The sequence below is a fragment of the Crocuta crocuta genome, unplaced genomic scaffold (genome assembly GCF_008692635.1).
Source record: "Crocuta crocuta isolate KB4526 unplaced genomic scaffold, BGI_CrCroc_1.0 scaffold271, whole genome shotgun sequence".
NCBI lineage: Eukaryota > Metazoa > Chordata > Mammalia > Carnivora > Hyaenidae > Crocuta > Crocuta crocuta.
The window spans coordinates 6,141,496-6,164,298 of NW_027527824.1; the positions used below are offsets into that span (position 1 = coordinate 6,141,496).

The 22,803-nt window shown below is 54.3% G+C and overlaps 1 protein-coding gene and 1 long non-coding RNA gene across 2 annotated transcripts in view; one reads left to right on the forward strand and one right to left on the reverse strand.

Annotated features, from left to right (window-relative positions):
* Nucleotides 1–22,803, forward strand: part of DSCAML1 (DS cell adhesion molecule like 1) — a 330,897-nt gene that overhangs the window by 208,583 nt on the left and 99,511 nt on the right. The window contains 1 exon segment of the mRNA XM_077777444.1: nt 19,482–19,628. Coding sequence (XP_077633570.1) covers nt 19,482–19,628 — 147 coding nt within the window.
* Nucleotides 5,638–7,075, reverse strand: LOC144243114 (uncharacterized). The gene is made up of 2 exons (XR_013338539.1): nt 6,651–7,075; nt 5,638–6,399 (listed from the first exon to the last, which is right to left on the reverse strand). It is a non-coding gene; the product is annotated as an uncharacterized LOC144243114 (long non-coding RNA).

The following is a 22,803-nucleotide window of genomic DNA, read 5'->3' on the forward strand; positions in this document are numbered from 1 at the left end:
AGGGGCCCCCCCCCCCCCCGCCCTCCTTCTGAGGGGAGCACGCACAGACAGGCACGGGTGCCGTTCCTCCAGATGCCTGTCAGCTGCTCACCTGCTTGCCCGGAACCCGCGGGCTCCGGTGCCACGGGTCCCTTGCCTCTCTCCTTCCTTCTCCAGGGCCAGCCTCCTCGCCCTCTCCCCTTCCACCTCCTCTTCCCCCTCATGCTCCCTCCTTTCACAAGTATAATGAGCTTGATAAGAAATTGTCTCGTTAACAGGATTAGCCACGGAAATCTCTCGTCCCCTCCCATTCATTCTATAATGCTCCTGTCTCGGGTCCTGTAATTTTCTGCTGGTATCAGACCACCTCAGGGATATTAATTCCTACTTGTTCTTTGACGGTGTGACTGCTGATATGCCAGGATGCCCCCCACGGCTGCCGGGCCCCCGGGCCTTGTGGGTAAACCACACCGAGGCCCTCCCAGGCTGCCTTCTGCCAGCGTCAGCCGCTCCCTGCTTTTCTACGGCCTCACCCCCTCCCGCCCCTCCCCTGTTCCCCCTCAGCTTCCAGTTCTGGGAGCACCAACTACCTCTAACTTATAGGCCAAGGAGGCAGAGCTCAAGCGGAGCTTAGGCAGCAGAAGAATGATAAAAATGATAGATGAATGCCCCCAATGTGCTCCTTTCCTTCCTTTCAACCCCTCCCCTCCCCACCCCCACATATGTGTCCCTCAGAAGACCCTAGAGAGGGGACACACAGAGGTAGTTCAGCACAGGCCCGTAAGAGTGTCGAGCTTTGGGCCTGGGTTCACTTCCTGAGTCTGTGCCGCAGACAGCAACTTGTCCAACCTCTCTGAGCCTCGGTTTTGTCATCTGTACATTGGGGATGATAATACCCAACTGGCAAGGCTGCAGTAATGCACTGAGTATAGCACCTGACACATAGAAGTGCACAATTAATGGTATTTTCCCTCTCTGCTCTTTCAAAGACTGGAATTTAGTGGGGGCGGGGACTACAGTTCCTTGAATTGGCCGAGAAATTCTTGTTTCGGCCCTAAGTTATATCCCAAAGTCTTTCCTTGCCCTGATTTGCTCTGACCTTTGCCCTTCCAAATTTCTTTCTCTTTACACATCTTTAGGGACTTATGTAGGGGAAACTTATGACCCCCTCAACTCAAAATACTAATTCCAAGAAAGCTCAGCATCTAGGATGAATCCCTAGAAGGGGTTCAGGGAAGGAAAGTCTTGCCTGCCCGATGCCTCTTGACCGTGGCTGAGGGCGGAGCAAAGAGGCATCCTAAGAAAGAGATCGAGTCTAGAATAGTCCATGACCAGGGGCAAGAGGGTCGTGCTGGGAAGAAGCCCAGGCTCTGGGTCAGCGGGACATGTTCAGGGAGAGGCAGAGGCTCAGGGAGGCCAGAGCCTGGAGGAGTTCACTGCCCTCAGCTAGGAAATTGCTGGAGTCAAAAGAGGGGAGACCAGAACGAAATCTGGGCAGATTTGGAAGCAGTTTCGTGATGGATTACTCAGAAAGCATCTGAGAGGAAGAGGTGGGAAATTGTAACTGTCCGGTAAATGGGCTCCACCTCCCAAGTGCTGGGGCCACACTGCACAAGGTGAGGGGGCAGCACAGGCCGAGGAGTGCCGGGCAGAGCTGTGCTCAGAGGACACAGGCCAGCATCACCACTGGGAACACACATGCACAGAGAGCATAGCGCCGTCATCATTAAGTCCCCAGCGCGTCCCCCGGTGCACCTAGGGTGACGTCTTCATCCGTGCTTCTCGTTTAACGTCTGTCCACCCTGAAAGGCCATTGTCTGCAGTTACTGTCAATAAAGACGCCTCGGGCTTGCAGGCCAGGCCCATGGAAGTCCCACAGGGTGATTTCAGGCTTCTGTCCTCAAGGAGCTGTGGAGTCAGACAATCTGGGTTCAAATCCCAAGTGTGTTGTTTTCTGGCTGTGTGGCCTTGGGCAGGCACCTTATCTCCAGGAACCCAGTTTCCATATCTGTAAGATAGGGATGATCTTACTGCCCCCCGGGATTACATTGAGGCAATGCACATGAAGCATCTAGAACTCTGCCTGACACGTAATGGAAATCCGTAAATGAGAAGCACCAACCCCACCCTCCTCCTCTCCTTCCCCTGAGCACTGTCACCAAAGAAGACAAGCCACTAATGTGGCACAAGTGAGCACACATGCCAGCGGGGGAGAGGCAGAGAGAGGGGGGGAGAGAGAGAGACTCTTAAGCAGGCGCCAAGCGCAGCATGGACCCCAACTCGGGGCTTAATCTCATGACTGTTGAGATCATGACCTGAGCCAAAATCAAGAGTCAAATGCTTAATCGACTGAGCCGCCTTGCATTTTTAAGATGAATAACAAAAAGCAAGTGTGTGGTGAAAGCCTAGTAAGGGGTACAGATACCACAGGTTGGAGGAGGGGGAGGCCTGGGGTGGGGAGGGGAGGCTCCCAACAGGTGGGAGGTAATTTAGAGCTTAAAGATGCTGCAGTTGCAGTGTTGGGGAGAAGTGTGGACCGATACAGCTGGGGCAGAACACTGGCGCATTTCATCATCTCAGTAAGACAGACTCACTTCCAGGGCTGGTAAGATGCAGACGGTGATGGGACCGTGGGCATCCCTTCCTGTCCTGACACATCCCTGCCTGGCATCACACGGGTGTCATAGAGTCAGGGTGATGAGCCTGTAAATAAAAAAGGTAGGTGTTCAAAACAACAGGATAGCCTCTGCTCTTTGAGCAATGTCAGAGGATTTTCGCGGGTTCTCGAAGAGGGAAATGGGACGCAGGATTAACCCAGAATCACCCACACGAGTGGTCCCTCCAAGTCCCTGAGTAGCTTGAAGTCAGCATTAGGTAGATTCTCCTTCCCCAGAAGCTGCGTAGTTGTAACAGTGAGAGCTGTTATTTATTGAACAGTTACTGGCAGGCACTGGGCCAGGCACTTCAATTTTTGCGACCGATCCAGCTCTGAGATCGGTACTCTTATTAGCACGATTTTACAGATGAAGGAAATGGAGTCACAGAGGTTAGGTAACCTGCAGAGGATCACCGCATAGTACCCAGATCTGTCTGACTTCAGAGCCCGAGTACTTAAACACAGAGGTAAAACGGCTGAGATTCATGTATTCATGCATTCATTCATCCATTCATTTATTCAACAAATATCATTGAGCACCACCATATGCAGATGTTGAACCCAAAACTGAGCCTAGAGTAATGGACAGGCAAGCAGCCCAAGCGTCATGGAGGTCATGGTCTCATTCACTGGCATGCACTTGGCCTTTAGCAAGTGCCTGGCTCGGGCCATACCAGGGACCGGGAGGCAGAGGGAATGGACCTGCCGGCTGCTCTTGGCCTTTAGGGGTTTGACCACTCATCACAGGAGTGTCTTCTCGCTGCAGCATGTAGACACCGGAGGCCTCTGAACCAAGCAGGCACTGGGAGGGGAGGGTGGTGAGTCAGGAGGCAAATGCCAGAAAGACAGAGGGATGGCCACCCCAGTGCCCTCGGAGCCACATCACAGAGCTTCAAGAAGTCACAGCACGATGCCCCTTGCAGCCAGACCCCTTCTGGGACACCGTAGGACCAGCTTCCTCATCCTGCCTCTACCCACGCAGCGGTCACCAGACAGTCTGGAGGAAGGATTGGGACAGAGAAGGGGAGCGCCCTTGAGGCGCTGCTTCTGAGGCAGCTCACCGACCCCCTACTGTAGATGAGGAGGCTGGGGCTGACGCTTCCTCTCCGGGACCTGTGTCCAGGTCACACAGCCCTATAGGACAGCGCCCGCGCTTCTGGTGACAGATCTGGTGCCCCATAGCACATTCCCAGCCCTGGCCCGGGTGCCCCAGGGGTTCAGAAGAGTGACGTACAGTATCTTGAAGGAATCTACATTTGATCTGGGAATACCGGAATGGCTCCCATGAGCCAGTTAGGGAACCATCTAACTGTGAGAACTGAGGCCCCCCCTGCGTCCTAGGGTGTGGCCTCACAGGGTGTAGGCGCCGTGTGCTGTCCCGGGAAGGCGTGAAGGTCTGCATTAGCTGGGCTTTCCAAGAGGACTTCCAGAAGAAAGAGGGTTCGAGAAGGGCCTTGTTAGGGGGCAGTGGAAGCGGGTGGCCTTCTCCGTGGGCAGGGGCTGGCGGGGACATCCAGGGCTGTGTGGTGCACAAGGAAGCGGCATAGCAAAAGCAAGGCTTTGGATTTGGACAGCCCCAGCTCAGTGATTCGGCGCGAATTAGAGGGGAGGGAAAAACCTCTACCCCAGGAAGGCCGTAGCAAGGATTGAATGAGAGAGCATATCGGGAAGAGCCCCTAGCAGGGTGCCCAGCATCCGTCCAGTTCTGAGCCTCCACCACGGAGCCAGCGCTGGGCCTACGGGGGTAGCTGGGACCCTCAAGGAGCCTGCCAGGCCTCTGGGCTTCTGGTGACTCAGCGTGCACTCCATCACAGCCGTGACCGTGTGCAGGAGGTCAGGACACGAGACACTCATGGGGAAGGTCGTCCCGAGGGAGGGAGTGTGAGCCGAGCTCCGACGGGGGGGTGGTCAGAGTGAACTCTAGGAAGGAAGGGGGCAAGTAGCCAGGCTTGGAGGAGGAAGGAGGGGAGATTCTGGAGGAGCAGAGGCGGGCCGGCGTGGCCGGAGTTAGAACCAAGATATCCCTGAGTGGGGTCAGGGGGAGGATGGTGGGTTTGGGCTGCCCTGTTAAGGGTTTTGTCTTTATCCTGAGAGAAACAGGAAGCCTCGGGACGGTCTACGGTGGGATCAGATGTCCATTTCAAGAGGCTGTGGCTACAGTGAGGTGCATGAGTGAGATGAGGCCACGCGCGGGTGTAGACTTCTAGTAGGGGGTGGGGATGCAGAGATGGCCCCTCACGGGACACGCACACGGAGCAGGTGCTCCCTGGGGAGGTGAGTGGGGCCTCCGAGGGCCAGGGGGTCAGAATGGGTCTCTTCCTCTGTCCAACACCGCAGAGCCACCCCAGGTGAAAGGAAAATCCCGGCTACTCAGTGGCCCCTGGGGGGTTCAAGGCACAGCATGGTCACAGAGGGGACGGTGGAGAGCAGGAGTTGAGAGCCACACCTTCAAGAAGGGCTCTAGGGGAGCCGTCCCCATCCACCTCCCCCCCCAGGTCCGAGGACACAGGGTCCCCCTCCCTGCCGGCCGCCTGGCTATCGGGGTTCTGTAGTAGCAAGACCGCTTTCCCAAATCGTAATAATAGTTATTTCTATTGCACCACGAGCGTCTGACACATGGAGCAGCGAGGAGCTATGAAGCCCCCCCAGTGGGTAACAGAAAAGTGGGGGTGGGGGCTCCGGGGAGGCTGGGAGGCCGCCTCTCGGGCTGGGCTCTGCCATGTGCAGCCGGAGGAGGACGGGGAAGAAAGAGGCTTATTTCAGCACCCTGTTATTATGGTATCTTGTTTTTGTAGTTTGTTCAACAGACCTCTCTCCCTCTCCCTCCTCCCCCCTCGCCTCTCTCTTTTTCATCTTCCTCTCTCAGCAAATCCATTTAAATGCAATTCTATTCTTAAAGCGCCCCTCTCATGCATGTCTAATGAATGTCAGGGAAATGCTATTACAATGGGGCTGAGGAGGATCCGATCGGCAGTGTGTGTACAAGTCATTTGAAAGGAAGCCTGGGAGTGCTCCAGTTTTATTACAGCATAATTAGAAATAAAATCTTGTTGCGATAGGAGAATGAGAGATGTGTGCTAATCCTGGGGTAGAGAAGGAGAGAGCTGTATTTGGAGAAAAGGACTCTGGGAGAGGGGAAGCCGGCCACTGCTTTTCTGTCTCCCTCTGCCCAGGCTCTCCGGCTGGTTCCCCGGCCCGAGCCCTTCCATCCCTGCACCCCCTGTGACTGCAGGTCCCCGGGGTGCTCCAGTGACAGTGCTGATGCCCCTCTAGGTCTCAGACGCCCTGAGCGGTCAATCTGCCGGGGGCCTCAGGAAGCAGAGCCTGGTCCCTCCCTGGGAATCCACGCCCTCCCGCCTGCTAAGGAGGCCAGCCTGTGGGCAGCTGGAGGTGGTGGGAATGGTCGGAGCGCCCTGCGCTTGGAGGCTGAGGCCCAGGTCAGGCGGCGGGTGCCCCCACCCCTGCCGCTTATGAGAGTTATGCATGTGTCTATTCATTAACTCATTCCGTTATTCAATAACTTCCAACCGACTCCCTCCTGTGCACCAGGTACTGCATTGGGTGTATTCGTTGACCCGTCTAATTTTCGCAGGAGACAGGCTCTCCGAGGTCCAGTGGCTCACCCAGCACCTTCTAGAAGGAAGGGAGACTTTCGAATCAAAGCCCTTCTGAATCCTGATGGGGCCTCTTCAGCTCCACCGTGCTATCAGCTTCCTTGGGCCTCATGAGACCTCAGATTCCTGTCCCTCCAGCGACCTCATCTCCTGTAGAGGCCAAAGGCAGAGATAAAGATCGAGGACCTGGCCAATCTCCAATCTCCCGTACAGAGCAGAAATGGGGACTCCCGCGCGGTAGCAGTTCATCATGATCAGTCTAGGGCGACGGTGGGGGTCAGGGGCTGTCGTATGTGTGTAAATGACTCCTCCCCTGGAGGGTTGAGTCCACACTGGCTCCTTTGCTCAGCACTCCTCAGAGCTCTGACCGAGATGGGGTTAAAAAGAGGAGAGACACTCACCCTTGTCCAGCAAAGTAGAGAGAAATCATAGAATCACAAGGGAAGGGAGGCTCGGGAGATAACTTCGAGGCCAAATGGTTCAATCCCCTCCTTCATCATTTAGGGAAACGGGTCCAGAGGGGCACTGCAACTTGTCAGAAGTCACCCAGCAAATTCAAAACCAGGTTTCTTCTTTCCAGCCCCACCAGGCCTGCTCTGCATTAGTGTTTCCGGAAGAGGGACCCCCCCCAGATGACATTTCTAGGCCACGGTACTCTTGCAAGCAAAGTCTCAGCCCTTCTCAGAAGTCCATGGCTGGGTGGAGGTGTGAGGCGTGGAGATGAGACTGCCTCCATGCACCTAGTTCAAAGTTAGCCACGTGCTGGAGCTAAGCCTGGCCATGGCTTGACTCAGCCTAGGGGAAAAATGACCCCTGTGATCAGCTCTGGAACCCTCCAGCCTTACAGGGGAAACTGAGTCTGAGTCCCCCTCATGAGAATAGGATAAGGTCAGCACCACTCCATAGTTCCGTGTCCTCTGTGACACGCACCCTCTCACCTGCAGGGGCAGTGGTGGCAACAGAAGGGCACAGGCCTGCTCCCAAGGCCCCTGGGAACACACGTGGTACATGGTGCCACCCATCAGAAGCCACGCCCCAGCCCAGCTCGGGGCCCAGCATGAGGCCCTGCTGCCTTCCCCAGCTCCCGGGAGCCCTTGCGCCAGGAGGCAGGCAGGCGGACCGGCCACCTGCTGGTCACGGGACTGCGAAGCTCTCCGGCTCAGCTCCCCACTGGAGCCCTAGCTTGTGTGGTCCCCTGTGCCCCCCGCCAGCTAGAGGCAGGGCCGAGTTTCTGGCTCCACGTACCCGGTACGAGCCTCACAGCAGAAGCCCTACCCCCCATCCATCTAGTCCTCCTCACGCCCCCAATGTGTGTGCCCTGCCTGGCTTCAGTTCCGTGGGGGGAGGGCAGTGGACCCAGACTCGCTGCCTGGCCCTCTGTGCCTCCGTCTCCTTGAGTGTCACGTGCGGTGGAGCAGATTTGGGCCTTTAATGGCAAGTGCAGATGAGGCCCTACCTGGGATCAAAGGCCCACTCCCCGGGGCGGCCCCCTGCCCATCCCTGCACAATGTCTCCCTCTGCTCCTGGCACCTGATGCCCACGGAGGGGGTCTTGGCTCAGTCTCTCCCCACCCCTTGTGCTCTCACTGTCTATACCCACCCTGTGTGGCACACCCGATGACAGTCAGGACCGGCTCGCCCCAACTCTATCTAGAATCTTAGGGCTGGAAGAGCCCTCAGAGAACAGCATGTCTGGATGAGGGGCGTATTCGTATTCTAGCGATTCCATAACAAAATGACCAGAGTGGCACGTTTGGTTTCTCCTGAGCCCTCTCTTCTTGCCTTGCAGATGGCTGCCCTGTCACTGTGTCCCCCGCCCCTGGTCTTCCTTCTGTGTGCATATGTCTCTGGCACTTCTTCCTCTACCTATAAGGATACCAGTCATATTGGATTAGGGCCCCACCTGTTAAGATCTCACTTGGCCTTAATTACCTCTTTAACGGCCCTATCTCCCAATACAATCCATCAGTGATTAAGGCTTCACATCGGAATTTTGTGGGGACACAATTCAGCCCATAACAGGGAGACTCTAGGACTTCGAGCCAGCCAGCACTGGAGCTGGGACCTCAATCCAGATTCCTGACTCAAATGCCATGTGCTGTCCACCATGCTGCAAATCTCTCCCGGGGGCTTGGGGCGGAGGACTTCCAACCCTGGGAATCCAGAGTCCGAGGGATGAGAGAAGGCGGAGTGGGCCTTGGCTTCCCTGGGGCTTTTCAAACCCAGGCTGGCAGGTACCCCCGGGTCTCACAATCACTGGGAAGCACAGGAAGGGAAAAAGGAAGCAGCTAGGCACAGAGCTGGCCTTGAGAGCTTCGTGCAGGCGACCGCGTGCCGGACCCCCAGGCAGGGCTGATTCTACCAGCAGAAGCATCAACTACCCCCACCCACCCCTCCCCGCGGGGAAGACGGCCTAGGAGGGAAGAGCTTGCCTATGGTTGAGCTGTGCTGCTCACCTCTGAGCTGCAGGCTGCCCACATTGTTTCTGTAAATCTATATTGGATGGAGCTGTAACCCGTAACCTGTATTGATTGCAATTACTCTTGCGGAATTGGGATGGCCCCAGGGACCAAGAGAGGCCCTTCAAGCCTTTGGCATCCTGAGGCTGCCCCAGAAACAAACTTGGGTCTTGGCAGGCTAAGTATGTCTTCTTTTCTAAGAGACACTGAATGATTTTTCTAGCCCCCACCAAATCCCGCTCTCGGTGCAGAGCTCCCTCCATTTCTTCCCACTTCCCTCCGGCCCCAACTCCATGCCCCTGTTGTGTATCAAGACCTTCCTTGTAGGGATGGATGATGGGTGTGGGCAGGGCCGAAAAGCCCTCCCTCAGCTTCTGGTTTTCTTGCTTCAGGAGGGTCTCTAACTCCAGGAGCCGAGAAGCGTGGTCCCAGAAGCATCTCTACAGCCAGGATCCATTCATTCAACACAATACCTAGAAAAATACCTGTGCTCCATGTATATGTCATAATTGCACATGCATTTGTGATGCTTCATGTTATGGTGTGTAGTGCAGTAAATACCACAGCACCCTTCATAGACATTGTCACATGGATGTTGAAAAAGAATGCCATGAGCTGAGCCAACCAAGGGTCAGCATCTCCAGTTAGTGGAGGAGAGAACAGAAACCCTTAATAGGAAAGGGTAAGGGATGGGGCGCCCAGGTGGCTCAGTGGGTTGAGGGTCTGACTTCGGCTCAGGTCATGATCTCACAGTTTGTGGGTTCAAGCCCCGTGTCGGGCTCTGTGCTGACAGGTTGGAGCCTAGAGCCTGCTTCGGATTCTGTGTCTCCTTCTCTCTCTGCCCCTCCCCTGCTCGCTCGCTCTCTCTCAAGAATAAATAAACATTAAAAAATAAATAGAAAAGAAAGGTTAAAGAATTTTCCTAAAGCCACACAGTTGGTAGGAGGCAGGTCTCAAACCTCCCATTTCTTTTTTTTTTTTTTTAAATATTTTTATTTATTTCTAGGAGAGAGAGAGAGACAGCGCGAGCAGGGGAGGGTCAGAGAGAGAGGGAGTCACAGACTGAAACAGGCTCCAGGCTCTGAGCTGGCAGTCAGCACAGAGCCCGACGCGGGGCTCGAACCCACGAACCGCGAGATCATGACCCAAGCGAAAGTCGGACGCTTAACCGACTAAGCCACCCAGGCGCCCCTCAAACCTCCCATTTCTGACTCCAGGTATACACCTCTCCAGGCTGTCAGCCCCTTCTCTGGCCCCTGCGGTGCCCCACCAGCCTGTGTCAGCACACCTGATGGTATGTGTGTGACAGCACATGCGCTCTGTTCTTTCACACACACATGCAGCCACCGGCCCCGGATCACGTCTTCCTGCTGACCCCTGGCACCCTGTCACGGCAGGGCATCTTTGCTGCCTAGGTCTGAGGACTCTTAGAACTGATGGCTGCCTGATGCCCCTGCCCGCTAACCTCAGTGCCCAGCTGCCTCCTAGGGGGCGTGGTCCACCCATTCTTTCAGTGGGGAACTGTAATGCCTTCCGGCGCTGGGCTCATCCCACCCCTCACCTCCCTGCTCACCCACCACGCTGGTCCTGCCCAGTGACAGGGAAGCCACGCCCTGAAGCCAGGGGCTTCTGCCTAGAAGGGATGGAGAAGCCCACCACACAGGGAAGGGGTTGGCCAGAGGCCCCTCCAAAAATACAGCACACACTCTCCAGGCGGCTGGGCTTGGGGAAGGCAGCTCCGGATTGGTTCTGGAGACCCAGGAGGAATCCTGGCTCTTCCACTCACTAGATGCATGGCTTGAGTCACAGTTTCCTCATCGGTAAAACAGGAGGAGCAGCGCGTGCTGCCGGTGATGGGCTGGTGATGCCACTTAACAGAGGGGACGTATGGGAACGTGCTTGGAGCGTGGGTACTCACTGATTCGTGCACTTTGCGGTGTCTTTCTTGCTGAGTTTATAAAACGATTTAAGACACTTTACCAGCAAAGCCTGGATTCGGCTCCCAGCTCAAGCAGACCCTACCCATGAGGGATGCCCGGAAGGGCCAGAGAGGGGAAGCTTGCCGCTACAGCTTCCTGGACACAGGTCCACAGAGGCCCAGCCACGGGAACCTCGAGCATCTGAAGGCAGAGAGAGATGGCCTGCCCACAGCAGCTCCGTTCTTCTCTGCCCACAGAGGGGCAAAGTGCCCCTCTGCCTTCCCCACTGCATTGCACACCTCGGTCTCACAGCTGCCCCCGGGACCCTAGTGTGGTTCCTCCCTGGAACGAGTGGCCTCTGTGGTTAGTGGTCTCTCTTCCGGGCGAGGGTAGTATTTCCCCTCCAATCAGCTAAGGGAGAAGTAGGACCTCGGTCAGGGAAGGGCAGTGGAAGGCCAGCCTCAGGCCCGCTGGAGAGGGCTTGTCCCTGTCCCTCCTTCTCCCTGGGTCTCCGTGTGCTTGAGTAGTTCCTGGGAAGGTGAGGTCACTCCTTGCAGGGGCCACCCTCAGCCATAGTTCATTCTCCAGGTTGCCCGGCCACGTCCTCGCCTGTTTACTTCCCTTGCGTTAGATCCAAACCATCATCGGTGCCGCTTTCATGTCCCTGCCTGCACTCAGCTGAGCTGGGGGCCCTCGTGGGGGAGCGGTGGCCCAAACCATTACAGTACGGCAGCAGCGGTCAGAGGGGAGCCAGCCCAGGGTGTGGGGGACCTCGGGACAGGACTCCAGGCTGGAGAGCCTGCTGTCTCACTCTGTGGGCGCTGCCTCCTCTGTCACCAGGCTTTCTCCATTCCCGCCGTGTGCACTGACTGCCTCCCATGCGCCAGCCATGTTCGGGAGCCGGGGTACTAAAATAACTCCTTGCTGTCAGCGAGAAACACCACGTGCTCCGAAGACAAACAGGCAGGGTAAGGAATTGGGCAGGGACACCGAGCCCAGTCTAATTTTGATAGAGGGGGTCAGGCAAGGCCTCTCCAACGAGCTAGCGCATGGACAGAGAGACCTGAACGGGGCCAGGAGTGAGTCAAGGAAAGAGCATTTCAGGCACAGGGGAATAACCACAGCCCAAGTCCTGGGGTGGCGATGAGCACGTGCACCCTGATTTAAAAACCACTCTAGGAGCTGACCTTCAAGAAGTCTCACAGCTCTGCCATTCTTTAAGCTAGGAATTTATACATTTCTGGGAAGGAAAGGATCTTAAAGATGACCCAATTTATTTCTCTTATTCAACACTTAAATGCTCTATGCTGTATCTCAGCCAAGTGTCTCTGTAGCCTCTCCTTAAATAACCCTGGTGACAGGAAGCTCACTACTTCTTCCTAAAGACACTCATTCCAGTTCTTTATAATCTCAACTTTAAATTTTTTTTTATTTTAGGGGCACCTGGGTGGCTCAGTCAGTTAAGCGTCAGACTCTTTTTTTTTTATTTCTTAATTTTTTTAAATGTTTATCTCGAGAGAGAAAGAGAGACAGAGTGCAAGTGGAAGAGGGGTAGAGAGAGAGGGAGACACACAATCCAAAGCAGGCTTCAGGCTCTGAGCTGTCAGCACAGGGCCCGATGCGGGGCTCGAACCCACAAATCGTGAGATCATGACCTGAGCCAAAGTCGGCCACTCAACCGACTGAGCCACCCAGGCGTCCCGAGCATTGGACTCTTCTTGATCTCAGCTCAGATCTTGATCGCAAGGTCGTGAGTTCAAGCCCTCCGTTGGGTCCCATGCCGGGCATGGAGCCTACCAAAAAAAAAAAAAAGTTTAAAAATTTTAATTGTGGTAAAGTACACATAATATAAAATTTGCCCTCATAATCATTTTTAAGTGTTAAGTTTTTTTCCAGTAGAATTGCAGCTCAGTCTAAAGTCCAGGCACATTTAAGTGCAGCTTCATCTCGCAAACCTGAAACTTGGTACCCATGGAACGTCTACCCCCCCAGCCCCTGGCACCCACAATTCTACTTTCTATCTCTATGAAACTGACTACTCCAGGTAGTTTGTATCAGTGGAATCACAGCATTTCCTTTGTGTGACTGCCTTATTTCACTTAGCATAGTGTACTCAAGGGTCATCCATATTATAGCTGCGTTAGAATTTCCTTCCCTTTTAAGGCTGAGTAATATTCTATTGAATGTCTACACCACCTTCTCTTTGTCTACTCATCCATCAATGAACACTTGGGTCATTTCCATCTCGACTACAGCGTTTAATGCTGGGAACACAGGTGAGAGAACATCTTTTTAAGAACCTGCTTTCAATCCTTCCGGGTATATACCCAGAAGTAGAGCTACTGGATCACATGGTAATTCTATTTATATTATCTCAAGGAACCACCATGGTACTTAATCCTGACTTTTGAATCCTCAAAAGTAATTATTTTTAAAACTCTGGTTGAATATAGCAGAAATGGGGATGAGCAGTGGCAAGAGATTTGCCAGATGTAGAAACACTCAGAAATGGAAGTGGGCTAATCTGGGAAGGCTTCTTGGAGGAGGCAGAATTATCTGACTTCTCTGAGCACCTGTTTCCTCCTGAGTGGGATGGAGATAAATCTACCTTAGAGTTTGGGGACGTTTCATTCATTCATTCTAGATTTATTTCCAAGGCACCTATTTTGCCATCAGCACTGCTTTCACACTGGGTAACGTGAGAAACCATTGGAGGGTTTGGAGTGAAGGAGCCACAGAATCCGACTTGGGTTGTAAAGCATCACTCTGGGTTGGGAGCTGATGGAGAAGGGGCAGGGGCCAAAGAAGGGGCCAGTTGGGAAGCTGCTGTCCCTGCGGCATTCGGTACCTTTCCTTCCCTGCTCCAGAGGCTGGAGCGGGACCTGTCCAGCTCACGCCTTTCTGAAAACTCTCAGTCCTTCCCCCTCCTCTGCCCAGCACCCTCTCCCCACCAAACTTCTGCTCACACTTGCCTCTGAGAGCAGGGAGAGGCCGCACCTCTGCAGAGGCCCGCTGACACCCCCCCCACCCCCCGCAACCCTCCAGAACCCTCCGGAACCACCAGGAGCCCTGAGGTTTGTAACATCCCTCTCTCCGGGGCTCCTGCAGCTCTGGGGAGTCTCTGAGGCCAGGCTCTCTGACCTTTTAGAAAAAGAGAAGATGCTGTTGGCTCCCCTAGCACCTGTGTGCGGGGCCTCCGAACTGCCGAGGAGGGCCCCCGTTATTTATTCCCTTCGTCCCTGGGGAAGAAGGAAGGGGGAGTTTGCAGGAAGCCTGGCCACAGGGACTGAGAGCCCCTCACTCCTTGAGGTGGGGCCGCTCGGGCAGGGGACCCTCACATGCTGTGCTCCATCCGACTGTCCTAACAGCTCTGCGATGCAAGTCCTGTGGATCATGTCATTTTTCCTGAAGGAGAAGCAGGACTCCGAAGTCCGGCTCCATCATAGAGATATCAGTTGTCAGGGCGAAGGAGCCTTGTGCGTTTATGTCACCCAGTGGTTCTGTGCCCTGGCCGCACAGTGCATAAGCCGAAACGCTTTTTTTAAATGTCGGTTTCCAGGCCACACCCCCAGAGCTTCCGAGTTTACTTTGAAAAGCTCCTTAGACGGTTCTAAGGTACAGGCATGCTTGAAGGCACACACCGGATCCACCTCCTCGCTCTTTGTGCAGACGGGGCACCTGAGGGCCTGAGAGATGACCCAACGCCCCAAGGTCACCCTGCGCCGGTTCCCCGGGGGGCTGCCGTCGAAAATTGTGACAAGCTGATGGCTTAACACCATGGAGATTTACAGCATCACAGTTCTGGAGGCCAGAAGTCCCGAATCCGGGTGCGGGCAGGGCGCGCTCCCTGCCCACGCTCTGGGGAAGGGTCTCGCTCACCTCTCCCTGGCTCCCGGGGCTGCTGGTAGCCCTGCAGGTGACTCCCTGCCTCGGTCTTCACATGGCCCTCTCTCCGTGTTCGTGTGCCAGTGTTCAAACCTCCCTGTTCCTGGAAGAACACCAGTCACACTGGGTTCGGGGCCCACGCTAATCCAGTGTGACCTCACCTGCACTTGATTACATTTGCAAAGATCTTATTTCTAATAAGGTCCCAGTCACAAGCTCTGGGTAGACATTAATTTGGCCGGGGGGTGGATACTATCCAACCCAGGGCACACCCCATCTTGAGCCGTAGAGACAGAACTCCAACCCAGTCCTGGGCTCGGCCAACCACAGCAGCTAGCTTGGCCCCTCTTGATCCTTCTCTCCTCACTAATGGCTTCCATCGAATCCCCTCCCCCACCCTTCAGCAGCCCCCAAACGGACCCCTTTCCTGATGGTAGGACATCATCTTCTAACTGTGGAATCCCAAAGAGCAGAGGTTCGAGATCTTTCCAGGGAGCCCCGTCCAGGATGAGATGCCCCAGAAAGACCTGATAAATCAAGCCGAACTGAGCTGAACTGAATGAGTGCTCCTTTGTAAGGTAGTGACCACCCCACTGACAGAAGCAGCCAAGCAGAAGCTGGCTGACCATATGTCCCTTTGAGAGGTGCTGCTATTCTAAAAGAGTCTAGCACAGAGCTTTGGAAGAGCATAGGAAGTAGACTAATTATCGGGGCTCTACCACTTACTAGCTGTGTGACTATGGGTGGGTTATTTAACCTCTCTGTGCTTTGGTTAGTAAAAATAACAGTATCCATTTCAAAGCATTGTGGGGATTGAATAAGATAATGTTTACAAAATTCCTTGCCCTGACATGTAATAGGTACTTGGTAAATATGTAGCTTTAAAAAAAGCAGAGGTCTTCTCCAGATCACCCAGAAGGATGGTGGAGTATTTGTAGTAATAGTAAAAAGAAGAGGGGAGCCTGGGTGGCTCAGCTGGTTGAGCGTCCAGCTCCGGCTCAGGTCATTATCTCACGGTTTGTGAGTTTGAGCCCCACGTCGGGCTCTATGCTGACAGCTCGAAGCCTGGAGCCTGTTTCAGATTCTGTATCTCCTTCTCTCTGCCCCTCCCCAACTCACCCTCTGTCTCTGTCTTTGTCTCTCTCCTTCAAATATAAATAAACATTAAAAAAATAAAAACCCAGAATGATTTCCATAACCATACACAGCGCTTTCCCAGTCATGGGTGTGTTCACAGATGAGCCACAGCCTTTGACATGTGACAGACAAGCAGCATCAATGGCAGACTCCACATGTAAACAGTTCTTTTGTTTAATGTTTATTTATTTATTTTGAGAGAGAGAGAAAGAACACGAGCAGGGGAGAGGCGGAGAGAGAGAGGGAGACAGAGAATCCCGAGCAGTCTCCACGCTCGGTGCAGAGTCTGACATGGGGCTCGATTTACAAACTGTGAGATCATGACCTGAGCCGAAATCACGAATCGGATGCTTAACTAGCTGAGCCACCCAGGTGCCCCTAAACACAGTTTTGTGTCCCAGTCTTGCGCCTAAGGGAAAGTGACCCTGCGCTGTAAACCTGTGTGGACCCTCCTGGCATTTGGCATCAGACAGCATTTAATACCCAGCATTGCTGGTACCTGACCACAAAATGCCATTAGTACCTCCGCATCCTGGTGTCGACCAAACGTGATCCCAGACACACATTCCCACGTGGCCTCAGGATGCAAGCTGCCCCTCTGTCTTTCCTCCTCTGGACACAGGCTACTGCACGCAGAGGGAGCCGGGATGTGGGGGAGATGCTCCTCCACCCCTTCCAGGGATGGCTGGTCCCATTTGGGGTGCAGGGGTATGCACCCCATCAGAAGCCAGCCCTGGAAGCCAGCTGTTTTATGGGGCCCTGGCTCCTCTGAACCCCCCTTCCAGCTGGCTGTGCCCCCCACCCCGCCCAACGCCGCCTGCCGCTCACTCCACAGGCCTCTTGCTGCCCCCCTTCCCCAGCAGGGCCCATCATCTGATTCTCATCAAACATGCAGAACTGATGTTGCACAAGTTCCCCCCCCACCCCAGGGGGGATTAACATAATACCCCTGATTTCTCCGTCCCCTCTCTCCAGCGCTGTGCATCCCCCTGGCTGCGGCCGGCTGCCTTTGTTTCTGGAGGAACGATACACTGTGTCTGGAAACGTTACTGCAATTAAATATGCACAAGACAGGGGGGAAGGGAGGGGGGAAATGAGGACAATGAAGGATGTGAAACATCAGATGCAGCAGCTGCTTGTTGCTATAGAAACCCCAGCTCCCCACCACATCCCCGCAGCACCCCTTCCCGGCTTCGAATTCCAGCAGGATCAAGTGCACCGTCTTCCTGGGGTGCCGGGGGGCTGCAAGAGACTTGGGGGGCCAAGCTGCCGGCGCTGGACTGGGGGTCCTTCCTGCTTCTCCTCGCCCCGCCACCGCGCCCCCGGTACTTCTGATCGGCAGCACTCTCCCGTAGTTCTGCATTCCAGTCCCAGTTACATAATAAATCACGGGAGAGCTTCCGCATTTGACTTTGGGATGTCACAACATGGAGACAAAACGGCACGTTCGGAGTCTGGTGGGGAAGCCAGGCTTTCTCTGTGCTTCCCCTGGGTCCTCTCCGACTGCCGGCAGCAGGGCCGGGCTGCCTCCCGCTTCCCCCACGTCTCTTCCCCACAGCACTGAGTGGGGGCCCGCAGCGCGCGGTCCGGGTGCTGGAGGGGCGTGGCGGGGCTCCAGAGGACTGGCAGCCTGCCAGATGGCCGGGCGCACCCCCGGGGGGGCCCAGCAACACGCCGCTCAGCAGGGAACCGTGTGACATCCCGGGTGTGGGCCCCGCACAGCCAGGTGTCCAGGGGCGGAAAGACGGCAGGTGTCCTCACTGCAGTGCACAGACACAGAGCAGGGCGTTGGCTGAGTGCTGCCTTCCACTCCCACTCCGGCCACTGTAGAAACAAGCCAACCATCTTGGGCCGGGGGGTTGCGGCCCGGCTTTCCTGCGCTGGTCACACGAAGCTGATTGTTAGATCCCGGCCGCTTGGCAAAGTGGTAGCACATAGTAGGTCTAGTCGTATACAAAGGTGTACCGGAGAGCAGGAAAATTAGATTTGTAGATAGACCGAAGCTTATCAACAAGAGATCATGCAGACTGAAAAAGTCATTTGAAACCATATGAAATAAATGCTAAAACACAAAATCCTACGCTGCTTAGCCTGAAGAAACATCGAAGGGCACAACAGCTCCCTTCCAGTGTGTGTGGAAGTAGGTCAGTGACACGGGCTCAGGCTGGCTCTGTGGGGTGCCCTTGAGTAGAACCAGGACCCCTGGAGGGAGCCGAGAGGAGATCACCTGTGACCCAAAAGGTCTCTCTAAAAGTCCGAGCTCTCCACTTTGGGATGGGCTGCTGAGTGAGGTAGTGAGTTCCCCAAACCCAGAGATATTCAGAGAAAGACTGGAGAACCTTGTCAAAGCCATGATCAGACACTTTCTGCTCCTCAGCCCTACATACAACATGCGCTGTTGCAAAGTGTCCCTGGTGAGATCCCCGTCCCCTGGTGCTGAGGCCCGTGCTCGGTGAGTGGGGTATCCCAGAATATTTCCTTTAAAAAAAAGTATTTATTTTTGGGAGAGTGCAAGAGGAAGAGAGACACAGAGAGGGGGACAGAGTATCTGAAGCGGCTCTGCTCTGACAGTCTGACATCAGTGAGCTTGATGTGGGCTTGAGCTCACAGACGGTGAGATCATGCATGACCTGAGCCCAAGTCAGAGGCTCAACCGACTGAGCCACCCAGAATATGTCTAATAGGAGAGTGAGCCAGTATCAGAGTTCTCGTCATGGGTTGAGGGGGGTGTGTCACTCAGACCCCAGGCGGGAGGAAGCAGACTTCTAAATAATAGGATTTGAAGGGCACAGGGCTACCCCAAATATGTCCTTATGAACGCCCGGCGTTCTGATGTTAGAAGGTCCTTCCTTTCTCCCCTGCAGCTTTTTTTTTTTTTTTTAAGTCACTGTCACTGCCATGATTACAGTGCCCGCTCCTGGTAGAAATGGCAGCCTGGGAAGTTCCCTGCCTGTGGGAGGAAGCAGCTGAATGCAAGCCCCTCCCCAACCATCAAGTCCACATTCTCCCCTTTTAAAATCAGCCCTCACTAGCTCAAGTTCGGGATCAGCCTTAGGACCTGGGACAAGGAAATCCGTTCCATCTCTAAGTGGAGTTTTTGTAACAATCAGCAAAAGGGGTGTCTACTGCCTGTCCTTCTGGCTTCCCCGCTGAGTCCCGACAGTAAGACCACGTAGGGGCCAGGAAAAGAAAAGCCTGCACCTGCGCCTTGCTCCAAATGAGCATTCAAGACCTGTGTGTTGAATTAGTTTCGTATATCTGCACTTCTGGGTCCCCGCTACTAGCATAGCTTAGCTTCAATAACTGTTTGATGAGTGAATATATGATTGAAATTGAGAGAAAAGGGTTTATGCTTGTGTTTGGTTGAGTACATAGAGCTGCGAACCAGAAGGCTGAGTTCTGGTCCCCTTACTGGCTGTGACCTGAAAATGGAGCGGACACGCAAAAGAACAAATGAGCGATGGACGTGAAAGAACTTTGCAAGCTCTTGCTCAGAGATAGGAAAGATGAGGACTGACACTAAGTGAGCACTTGCTATGTGCCAAACCCTTTATTATTTTTTTCAATCCTTATATCCACCCTCTGAAGTGTTATTTGCACCCCATGGTACAGACAAGGCTCAGAGAAGTTAATAAGTTTCCCGAGATCACACAGTCGGTTTGGAACCCAGGTCTTGGTCTGACTCGGAAGCCCACTGTCCTTCTGTAAAAGTCTGAAGCATCCGCACTTAAAGGAATAACAGTTCTGGGAGAAAGGCCGGCTGCCGGCCTGAGCTGCTTCCGGTGGTGTGCCCCGCCAGGGGAGTCATGGGTTGTATTATCTTGTGTCTCCAGAAAACAGGTTTTTTATTACTCACCACGGCGGGCTATACATCTCTGACGTGCAGAAGGAGGACGCCCTCTCCACCTACCGCTGCATCACCAAGCACAAATACAGCGGGGAGACCCGGCAGAGCAATGGGGCCCGCCTCTCCGTGACAGGTAGGCGAGAGGGTTGCGGTGGCCGCCAGCCCAGCCCTGGCATGCGGTGGTCCGCACCATGGACCGGGGAGGCTGCTATGTATGTAGGCAGTCGGGACTCTGAGAAGGAACTTCCAGAACACAGATACAGGACATACTGGGGCAGAACTCATCCGGTTTGGTGTGGAGTGCTCTTCCTGTAAGGACTTTGGAGTCTGTACCTAAGGAAGCTAACTCACCCAGAGAACCGATGTGTTGCCATTTATCAAATAATGAGGGTTAATGGAATCCATCTTCTCGTTCCTTTTTTTTTTTTTTTGCCTTTGCTGCCAGGAAGCTCCTAAATAAAGCCTGCTATTCAAACATAGTAACGATGAGGCAAAATTAGATCAGATATGGGAAGTTTTTGTCCTTTGTGTCTCTAAATATATTTTAAGATTCTATTTGGTGTGTTTATGGGTGCATGTGTCTCTTTTGTTATAGCTTGAAAGCAGGCAGAATAGAATTCATACACAAAAATATTTGTAAACTAAATTGAGGATTCTTATTCTGGAATGGTTATCACTTTTTAGGAGGGATGGAAGCTAATGTTTATTAAGTCCCCTGCGTGCCAGAGAGCTCGCGCCTCTGTTATCCTTTAGGTACCATAATAACCTTATGAGATGTACACATAATAGCCTGTCGTGTTTTATAGGCGAGAAAATCAGATCTTAGGGAAGCCAAGCATCTTACCCTGTTTAACCAGTGGAAGGCAAAGCCAGAACTCACGCTCTGCAATTAGAGTGTGGACACCCCCCATGGAAAGGGTCCTCCCCATTCATGTCCGAGCCACAGAGTAAAGGAGGGCACGTGGAGTGCCTTTCTGGAGGGGTGCTTTTTCAAACTCTTTTGACCGCCGTCTGCAGATAGACATTTTTATCCTAGCCTCTGAGACGCACACTGGTATTTCCTACCCCATGCATTTAAATGCACTCTGATATTTTCTATTCATTTCTCTCCAATTTTGATTTCTCTAAACGCTGGTCACAACTAACCAAGTGGATTTCATGAGTTCCTCGCGGTTTGTGACCTACAATTTGACCGTCTCTGCTGTTGAGGAGGCGGGATTGGAGTGGCCTTTGGAAGGAGGGTGAACTGATAGAGCAGTGGTTTTGGAGATCAGACTTCCGTAATCCCGCAACCTCTCGGGGACCCTGGAGAAGTAGCTTCACTAGATGACCGCTCCGATTCTGTCTGACCCTGACCTTCTGGGGTTTGGTGAGGACCCAGATTAAGTCCAGCCCAGACCCTCTCTCATTTGCCCAGCACATTTGGAGGCGAGAACAGGAGAGTGGGAGCCAGAGGGTAGGGATGGGGCTCTCCGATTCTCCTCTATGTCTCCAGCACCTGGCCCCATGCCTGGCACATAGTAGGTGCTAAGTAAATATTTGTGGAATTAACCAATGCCAAGGGAAACGGTACTGTCATATGGGGAGGGAACGGGGCTGTACTAAGAGGCCCTATCTTTGTGGCTGGACTTTAGAATCTGCAGCCCAGCCCCCAGATGTGTTGGGAGTAGTTCTCTTCCAAATTATAGGGACTTATTTGCATGCTGCTTTGCATCTCATCTGCATGCTTCTCATCAAACGTGGGCACAGTGCGGAAACCCTACCCCCTCCTTCATGCCGGCTTCTTTCTCCTGCACAAATATTGGGCCCCTTCATCCTGCCCATCTCACCTTCACTTTTGTGGGGGAAACAGGCAGGTGTCTCTCAAGAACAACACTCTAAACTGTAGGTTATGCCGATCGTTCTCCTTCTGGTCTCCGTTCCCCACCAGCTGTGAGGAGAAGCGGGGGAGGTAGGAAGAGAATGCGACGCACCAGAGATGAAGCCCCGATGGAGAAACGGGGGTAAAGATGGGGAGGCCCCCAGACAGACAGAAGGGGAGAGGTGCAGACACAGAGAGACCCAGGACAGGGAGGAAACGGAAGAAAACCTCCGCAGAGAGACAAAGGCAGAGGGGAAGACAAGAGTGAGCGAGATCTGAAAGACGCAGGAGGGACCCGGAGGGAAGGAGGCAGAGGGAGCCCAGGGGACGGGGCCCCGCCGGTGACACGGCCCTGATGTGATGTGATGTGACAAGGCCATCTGCAAGCTGCTTGTCTCGGCAAAAATGCAAGTGATACTGGAGCAAGGCAGTGCAGAGGGGGTGCGAGGGGGCACGTCGGGGAGCTCCGGGCCTCCGCCTCCAGCCCCACACACCGCAGAGCCTCTCCGGCTTGAGGCGGGGCTCGTCAGTCCCGACCAAGAGAGGCTGTCCACGTCCGCTGAGATGGCTCACTCTCGAGTGGCCGGCACCCCCGAGGGCTCCCAGCTGGTGGCTGGGAAGGAGGCGGCCCCTCTCTGGCCAGAAGCTCCAGGCCAGCAGATGGAGAGGTGCGGCTGGAGAGTCCCCGCAGGGCACCCCGTGCCTGAGGGGATCTGAGCCCGCTCACCCCAAGGGACGGCTGCCCCTGTCTGCCCAGACCCTGAGGCAAGAGGAAGGAACAGAAGGGCCCACGAGGCAGAGTGCCTCTGACGGCCATCTGATGAGGTCCTCACCCGGTTTGATACAGAGGGCGGGAAGGAAGGCCTTTGAATCCAGCCCACGCATCAGGCTGAGCCTCACCACTCACTAGCTGGGCAAGCTGGCCTAAACGAAGTAACATCTCGAACCTCAGCTTCCTCATTTGTAAAATGGGAGCGACAAAACATACCTCCCGCCCCGGGGTTGTTGTGAGAAATAGATACTAAATGGGAAAAGCTTAGCACGGGGTCTGCCACGTGGGGAGCGCTCGGGGGCGTAGCTGCTCTGTTGCGGGGGTGGTAGTCATGGGCGGTGGTCTGTTGTCGCTGGATTATTACCCCTACTCCCTTCCCAAGTGCCTGTGCTGGGGAAGAGGAGGAGAGCCATGTTTCTGCAGCATCCAAGGTGAAGGAGGCCGTGGCAGGAATAGCAGAGCCCCAGAAACACATCCCCGAAACTACCGTTCGGTGCTTTTTAGAGCTTGCCAGGAGCATTAACTCCATCGAATAGGCATTATCTGCATTTCTAAAGAGGAAAATCGTGACCAGAGAGGCTGGCAGACTAGCCCAGGGTTCCCCAGCTCGGGGAGCGCTAAGCCAGGTGCAGAAGCCGTGTTCAGGGTGCCTTTCCAGGGGGGCACTGCTCATCG